Source organism: Euprymna scolopes, chromosome 6, assembly GCF_053919585.1.
Source record: "Euprymna scolopes isolate OS-2025 chromosome 6, ASM5391958v1, whole genome shotgun sequence".
NCBI lineage: Eukaryota > Metazoa > Mollusca > Cephalopoda > Sepiida > Sepiolidae > Euprymna > Euprymna scolopes.
In genome coordinates, this window is record NC_136487.1 from 101,136,431 (window position 1) to 101,145,387 (window position 8,957).

The 8,957-nt window shown below is 32.0% G+C and overlaps 1 protein-coding gene across 1 annotated transcript in view; it reads right to left on the reverse strand.

Annotated features, from left to right (window-relative positions):
• Positions 1–1,995, reverse strand: part of LOC145277824 (protein deacetylase HDAC6-like) — a 140,355-nt gene extending 138,360 nt beyond the window's left edge. The window contains exon 1 of the mRNA XM_080129727.1: positions 1,878–1,995. Within this exon, the coding sequence (XP_079985853.1) occupies positions 1,878–1,982 (105 nt within the window). The 5' untranslated portion in view covers positions 1,983–1,995. The remainder of the gene's footprint in view (positions 1–1,877) is intronic.
• Between the last annotated feature and the right edge of the window lie 6,962 nt (positions 1,996–8,957).

The following is an 8,957-nucleotide window of genomic DNA, read 5'->3' on the forward strand; positions in this document are numbered from 1 at the left end:
CTTAAGTAATTCAATTTACCAAATTTCCACTACTAACGAGTATTATGATATTGTCCCATTGACTCCTATCCTCGAATGGCCTCTGGGCCTTGATAAGCGGTGACTCTTTTGTAAAAGAAAAAAAGTAATGTACAGAAGTCTTCAAATATATTTAGTGATATTGTAATATTGAAGTCTGTACTGAATGTGTTGCTTTTCATTTGTGTCTTCGATTCATTAATTTCTTGTTTTAATGGCAAGAATTTGGTTCAGTGATGAGCAATCTTTTTCGTGATTGAATAATTTTCTAAATCATTTTTTCTATTTTGAAAAATATTGGGTTTTCATTAGAGTTGGGAATGCCATTAATGAAATCTTGCTTATAGTTTTGCATCTGATGATAGCCAAAAAAGGTTGAGGATTTCTTTGTTCTCCTGCTGTAACGGGAAGTGTCACGTGCATCACGTTGTGACACAAGAGTCACGGCAACAGATCGTGATAGTCATCGGCACCAGATTATAACAGATATATGTCACTGGCACGTGAATGTGACACTTTCGTGTCCCGGGCATGCGTCGTCTAGTGGTGGACCCCTCCAGCGTGACCAGACTCGCACTGGTCACTGGAAAACATACCTCCGCTGCTCAAGGCACGTTAAACGTGCATGACCCCAAGTCCGTGTGGCAACATTGTCCTCTTCGCCCGTCACTCTGGTTTTGTGTATGTGTCTTCATCGTCTGGCGTCAGGGCATACCTGAAATAAACTGCATCTTCACTTATGCCGGCAATCAAAAAACAAAGAAAAAACTCTGAGGTCATTTTCATTTAAACCAAATAAAATAATTATTTGCAATCATTCTACATTTGTTTAAAGTCGTGTTTTCGTTATCCGCGCTTCGTGATGCAGGTTGTATACTTGAGATATCAGGTTAATTCTCTAGCTAAGAACAAGATCTTTTCAAGTTAGTTCTTATTGAGATTTCTGCCCCTCTCACCCCAGGCGGGGCGAGAGCCGATGTGTACGCCTCGCTCGCTGGTCAAGGACTGCCAAACCCTTCTATCTCTTTTCGAGTAGGCAATCGTTGTTTTTAAAAAGCATCTTCCTTCCTTTTCTCCATTATCTTCTATTCCCCCCTCTTTCTTCTCTTGTGAATTTCTTTCTCTATCCCTCTATTTTCTTATACTTTTCCTTTTCTCTATTGTTTTGTGAACATATCTGTCAAACTAGCTTGGTGGTCTCCGAGTTAAAACACCTTGGGTCTCCGACTCCGAGCAGACATTTGGAACCCAAATTCTCGAGACTGTCCGAATCAATTACGTTAGTTAAAACTCATTCTCACCAGATCCAACCAGAAAAATAATCTCTTTGTCCGAAATTCCCATTTTCAGACTTATCTCTTTTTTTCCGCCATTAAAACAGATACCATTTCTCCCGAAAATCTCATAAATGCCTGTCTTAATCTTTGACACAGTATCAGCACCCCGCCCCCGGGCCATAAGCATTCTTATCTTCACCTAGCTGGCGGTTTTATACCATTTTGTGCTATTTCCAAATTTCTGCTATTTCAGATACAGTTTTAATACAACATCTATTCTACTGATAATGCCATTTTGTTCTGATATTCAAAATATGTGTTTCTTTTAACAGAATGGAATGCTGGTTTATTGTATACAGGCCACGTACAGTTGATAAAGCCTGGTTTGCTACTTATTGTATTAGTCAAACCACATTGTGCATGTGATCAAATCCAGTTTATTAAAACATGAGAAGCTCTGTTTCTTGTGGGGCTCTAGAAAAAGTGACAGATCTGTAAAGTTTGGAATTATAAAAAACAGAAATCATTTCTACATTTCAACTTGCCTTGCAAATGAGAAGAAATTAAAGTATATTTACAAACCTCTCCTGATATGATGTCATCCAATAAAGTTTTACTTGTTTCATTAACTCCCTGCAAAAATAAAATGATAATATACAAGTATGAAAACAAAAACATGTAGCACATAAAAATGATTAAGAAATTGATTTCTTTTATTAACCTGAATTATATTTAATTTATACTGGCTAATTACAAAAGATTCAATGTTGAATAGAGTGAAAGTAAATTTTATAATTTTATATTACTGAGTCTTTAAAATCTCTTTTTTTTTGCTCTGTATTTCGGTGGAGGCAAACATTAAGACATCAAAAAAAGAAAGAAGTGAATTCAATTTTTTTTTTACTTTTTCTCTGCTTGAACTTGCTATTATTTTATCTTTAAATCCTTTACTTGCTTGTGCATTCTCTAACTTTATGCTTGCAATGTGTATAAACGTCAATCTTAAACTGTTCCAGAGCAGCACAAGTCGGGCACAAAACTGCTAGCTCAGAAACTTTTTTTCAGTGCATACTTAAAATATATATCCCTAAAAAATTTACAGCATGCATTTTGAAATATATTAATTTACACATTTAAAACTCTGATTCTTCAAAATATTTCCAAAGATTAAAACCATGCAATATAATTTGAATACAATGATCTAAATTTTTTATAGTCTACAAGAGATCAAATATACGATCAAGGCTAATGCATCAACTCTCTTTTCACTATTTAATATATATTGTGGCATAATTTAAATGATGAATTCTGCCTTTTCTGAATTTGTTATTTTTACACCACATTTTTCATTTGTGGAATAAACCATCGTTAGCGGAGCTCTAATTTGCCTCCCCATAAAAGTTAATGAACTATCCAGTTTTTCGCTATGTGGTATTGTACAATAGTTTAAATGCAGCTTTGTTAAAAAAATTTCTATTTTTATTTTTTTACACTGAGAACGAAGTTAATTACAAACGAGTTGTTATTATATAACTAGATTAGCAGGCCGCCAAGCATTGCCCGATCATAAAATAGGCGCTATTTTACAATTTGTCATTGTTCTGAGGGTGACAACTCTTTTTTACTATGAGATTCATTCATTTTTGTCATCTCATAATTTAGAACGTTGATAATGCTGTCAGTAAACGAGTGGTTTACAAAAACATACTTTTAGGTTTCTTGTTCTTTTTTTTTTTTTGGAAGGGGGTATTAAATTATAGAACTTTTATAGCTTTTTAACGTTTTCTGTAAGTAATGTACTGACATTAACTGAGCAGAAGAACATTCTGTTCACATTAGGAGGGGGAACGGTTAATTAAATTGCAGAAGCATCTGTTTAAAACTATATAAGTTCTATAATTGAATACACCCTTCCAAAAAAAGAACAAAAAACAAAAATGTTTTTATAAATCCCTCCTGTAAACTTACTGACAGCATTATTAGCATCCTAAATTATGAGATGAAAAAAATGAACGAATCTCATAGTAATAGAGATTTGTCTCTCTCAGAACAACAGACAGACAGACAAGGTCATTTATATATATATATATAGAGAGAGAGAGAGAGAGAGAGAGAGGGAGAATTATTTATTGAATAATAAAACACAGTAACAGTCGGTGGGCCCTTGGATTAGATGTGACCCTAGAGAGTATTCCTATATGACGGGTTACATTGGATTTTCATAGAGAAATTCTTATTAGTGGGGTTTATAGTATCACTAGCAGGCCACCGTGCATTTCCATAATCATAAAATATGCATAATATATCTGAATTCATGCAGGTTTCTTATTCATTATTATAGAGCCAATTCTCTATTGATTATAATCCAATATATAGTAACGATTTCCAAAGTCATGAAAAAAAAATATGAATTGGGTAAAATCTGCTAAAATCGAAACCAGAACTTTTAACGTGCCAGTCTTAGTTTTTATTTATCCCTCCAGGTTGTTACTATCTGAGCTTTTTTTATGGAAATCGCTCGAGACAAGGCATGAAGCCATTGATGTAAAGAGCTAACAAGAATGAAATCTGATTATTGCAAAGACAGGAAATGCCAATTACCGTAGTCTTTGAAAAATAGGTAGAAGGAAAACAGTGAGCTGGAAGAGAATTCCACATTCTTGCATGCCCTGGAAAGAAGCTACTGGAATAGGAAACTGTATTACGATGAGGTATTAAAACAGTAAATTGATAGAGACTGTTAGACCAATGAGTCAAACGAGCTGAAACAAAGGAATCAGGGAATAGTTCGGACAATCCTGAGGAACACATGCCATAATAGTATTTGTAGAAAAGACTGAGACTAGTACCATTATATCTGTGAGAGAGGTGGGGGTTAGGGTTAGGGTGGCTGTGAAGAAGAAATTACAATATGTTTCCACAATTTATCAAGAATCGTCAAATAGGATACAGATTCACCCGCCCAAATATAACAGCAGTACTTGATACATGTTTTGATAGTAGATTTATAGAGATAGAGAATAGCTTTGAGTTTGAGAAATGTTTAGAGCAATGGATTTATTATACGGATTTATTATATGAACTTATTATATGGACTCTAAGTAAGATTTAATGAGAAAGAAAGAAAAATAAGTTTTAGAATCGATTCCCCCGTTGAGAGCAGAGCCATCCATAAAAATTTAAGAAAGAAAAAGGTACATGCCTGTAATTGAAGGACAATGGTTGAGTCTTAACAGGATTAAACAAAACAAACCACTTTTTACTCGAATCCATAATAGAATTCAAATCAATTGTATATTTCAACAGATCCGAGAAAAATGAACGTGAAGCAATACCAGAATAGAGGGTGGCGTCATAAGTATAAATGCTAACTTTCTGAATAATATTCTCTGAAAGGTCATTTATATACAGAAGAAACAGGAATTAATAGAAAAAGAAAATGAAGATACTCCATCAAGAACTACTGACAGATGGATACAAAAGGTTAAAAATTAAGCAACTTTGAACGATGAATGTTTAATTTTGTGCATGTACAAAAGTAACAGTAGGAGTAATGTTTTATTTGACTTAATCATGCCAAGGTCAACTGTTTTGTTTTCAATGTTGACCCTTAGTAGCAATTTTTGAAAGTGAGTTATAGGTTCAAATATTTTATATATCAAATTTCAACTCTGTAGACCAAATATTCAGAGAGGAATTTGGCAGAAACTATTTGCACACACACCAACAAGGTCAATTATTTATATATATATATATATATATATATATATATATATATATATATATATATATATATAAATGTAATTCTTGGTTCGTTCAACATCGATAAAACCATATTTCTACATTACCAATTTAATTGAAATTTTCAGAAAATCTATTTTTAAAGTCAAGGAATGTTTGCATGTTATTAAAATAATTTAACATTGCGAATTGTAAAAAATATCAATTAAAATATAAATATTTTTCATAAGTTGTTTCTGTGAGACTGCCCGGTTTTATTCCGGTAACTTCTGTTTCAACTACTCTCGAATTACAAGTAAAAAAAAAAAAAAAAAAAAAAAAAGGTACTCATGCAGAGAGTAATCCGTGCTGAAATAATAACGTTATTATTTAAAAAGCCATTCTTAACATGGGGAAGGGAGGGTGTTTTGTACCTATTCTGTACTTTAACCTTACAATTGAATAAAAAAAACATATCATAAAACTTTAATTAAACGTGGAAATACGATTTAAAAAATAGCGTGGATCACTCTCTGTATTAGCATACACACAAAAAAAAATCCCATATTTTTTAAATTTGAATTCATTTATGTATCTTAAGGCTTTTCACTCATGAAGCATTACGTTTTAATTGTTTAGTTTCTTTCACGGCATTGTTTACATAAAAAGTTTGTTTTAACTTTTTATAAACTGTTTCATTTTTACGACATGCCTCAGTTTATTATAAACACTCTAACCTCCCCATGTTAAAAACGACTTTCAAATTAAACACACCCTTCCACAAACCTCGAAAGCCGTTCTTAACATGGGGAGGGGTGTTCATTCCGAAAGCCGTTTTAACATCAGGAGGTTAGGGTGTTTATAATATGCTGGGGCGAGTCATAAAATTAACGAAGTTGCTATTTATTATTTATTGCAACAATTGCTTGAAATTTATTTATTTGACAAAAAAATCTTGACAATTCAAAAGAATGTTTAAAATTATTTATTTGTTCGAAAAAAAATATTTTATAAAAGTTCAATGATGCTTTCATTTCAAAATTGTTTTCTTAAAATTATACTTTTTTACGCAAATTTTTCAATCAATGTTTTTACAATTATATTTCGATTCCCAGTAAAAAAATAAATAAATAAATAAAAGACAACCCACTTCTCCGTTAAAAAAAACAACAATCATTTAAATTAATTTGTTGTTGGCCTTTCAAAGTTGCTTTAATTAAAAAAAAATGTATAAAATTATTTATTCGTTCGAAAAAAAAAAAATGCACAAACACGCACAAACGAAAAAATAAAGAAACAAAAAAAAAACCCCAAAAAACTAATAAATGTTTTGGTTTTGTTTTGGTTTTCAAATGGCGCTCGCCCAGTTTAAACTATTATGAATATGTCATTTCAATTTTCTGTTTTTAATTTAAAAAAAAAAATGTTCCATGAAAAACTTTCCCATTCTCATTAATTAAATCGAAATATTTCCAATTAAATAATTATGGATATATGTTCTTTTTCACTTTCTTTACTTTTTTTCAGAGTTCTTTCTGGAAGTTTAATTTTTTTGTTTTTTTCGAACAAATAAATAATTTTAAACATTCTTTTGAATTGTCAGGATACATTTTCTCCAGTAATATCGGTTTACCAAGTTTCTGGAAGTAATAAATGATAATTTTAGTTTAATTAACGTTTCCGGAAGTAATAAATGTTAATTTTGGTAAATTTATTTTTTTCCCTTTCTGGAAGCAATCGTTCGACCATATAATGATGTCCTCCTAGATTTGGATAGCAAGTGCGTGAAAAAAAATGGCATCTCCAATTTCGGCAATAAAGGGTAGAAGCACCATTTTATTCATTGTTGATTTATTCAAACAGTCCTTTGGAAAATAAATATTTAAAATAAAGTGGGGTTCTCCTTGGGTGTTGAGTTCCATGGCGACCAGCAGAATTATTTGATGATCGCTCTCTTTGCCCCCCCCCCTTAGTCAAGGCTAACGCATGCGCACGTAACATTTATCATTATTTACTTACGTTGCCTTTTGCACTTTCACAAACATTATTTATTTACGTTTCATGAATAAAAAAAGTAACTAAACCTGAATTTGTCACTTTTACAAACATTTATTTATTTATGTTGGCTTAACTCTTTTCATGAATATTGGAAAAAAAGGTTTTACTCTTTATGAATATTAAAAAAAAAAAGTTACTAAACATTTATTAATGATTTCTCACTTTTACAAACATTTGTAATTCATGTACTTACTTACTTAACTCTTTTAATGAATAAAAATAAAACAAAAAAACTAAACCACGTATTGATAATTTCTCACTTTTACAGACATTTTTAATTTACATGAGTGGATAATTTTTTGGGTAAATATTTACATTTAGGTCCACCTCCACAATTTTCTTTTTTAAACGACGACTTTTATTGATAAATAAATCGATTTCTCTGCAACGGGCACTGAACCCCTCCTTTTTCTGTTTTTTTTTTTAATAGTATTTTCGGGTGGGTATGCTGACAACAAATATCAGTTAAATTTTGCAAATATTTTTTCACCCCCCCCCTCTAAAAATGGTGTTTATTCCGGAAGCTGTTCTTAAGATGAGGAGGTTGGGGGTGATTATAAGGTGGACCTAATCTAAAAATAAAAAAAATAAAAAAATACCAAGTTTTTTAAATGATTAAAATAATTTCTCACTTTTACAAACATTTTTACATGCGCACATAAACAACTACTTTTTTCACTTTTTTATTTAAAAATTAGTAAATTTCAATGAATAGAATAATAAATCATTTATCACTAATATGTGTTTTTGGTTTTGTGTTGAATGAAACTTTTTTTTTTTCATTACAACAATAATGAACCAATTTAAATCTTCCGGCATGCGTTTAAGGGTTACGAAATTATCAATAAATCGTTTAGTTACTAAGCCAACATCAGTAAATAAAAACATGTTATGTGCGTATGCATTAGCCTTGACTATGGGGGGGCTAAGGGAGCGACCACTAAATAATTATGCTGGTCACCATGGAACTCAACGCCCAAGGAGTACATAAAGTGGCACTTATGCACTTATGTTATCGTGCTATTTTTTAAAATAGTATTTTCATGCTAAATTCAAATTTTACAATATCGTTTTCTTTTATCAATTTGCTAGGTGAAAGTACAGATAACCTGATTGGTTTCTAATGTGTGGAAAATCTAGCTGCCGAAAAAAAAAAAGAAGAGTACTCTGGATAGTAATAAAAAAATTAAAATTGCCTCAGTCTAGAAAGATTTCTTCTCTACTGAACGAGGAAAAAAACAGTGAAGTGTAGTTCACCTTCTGTTTCTCTCCCCCTCTCTCTTTCTCTCTTAATATCTCTCTCTATCCATCTCTTCCTTTCCTTCTCTCAATCTTTCTCTCTATATCACCCTCTCCATATCTCTTTGAGCCCTTCTCTCTCTAACTCCGTCTATCTCTCTCCTTTCCTCTGTCTTGCCCTCTCTGTTTCCAACTCTCCCCCTCTCTCTGTCTATCTATCAATCCCTTTATCTCTCTCTATCTCCTTCTCTTTCTCTATTTTCCTCTCACTTTCTCTTTTCTATCTATCTGTCCATCTCTAATCCCTCATCCTATTTTAGTCTCCTAAATTAATTACAGTGAATAAGGCATTGTCAAAACATGTATAAATCCTATTTTAGTCACCTAATTTACTGATTGTGAGAATAGAAGTTATTTGGAAATTACTGCTACCTTGAACAGCACCAGAAGTAACTAGTAAAACCTTTCTAATTAAATTGATTTTGGCAGCCATTTGGTAACAAAATGACATAGCCTTAGCCCTTGCTGCATGAGGAATACCTGCGACCTTGCTGCCAAGTAGAAGAATTATTTATTCTACTTTGAAACATTCAATTTTTCAAAAATCTCATGTTCGACATCTCCAAAACATCCAATATGGGGAAA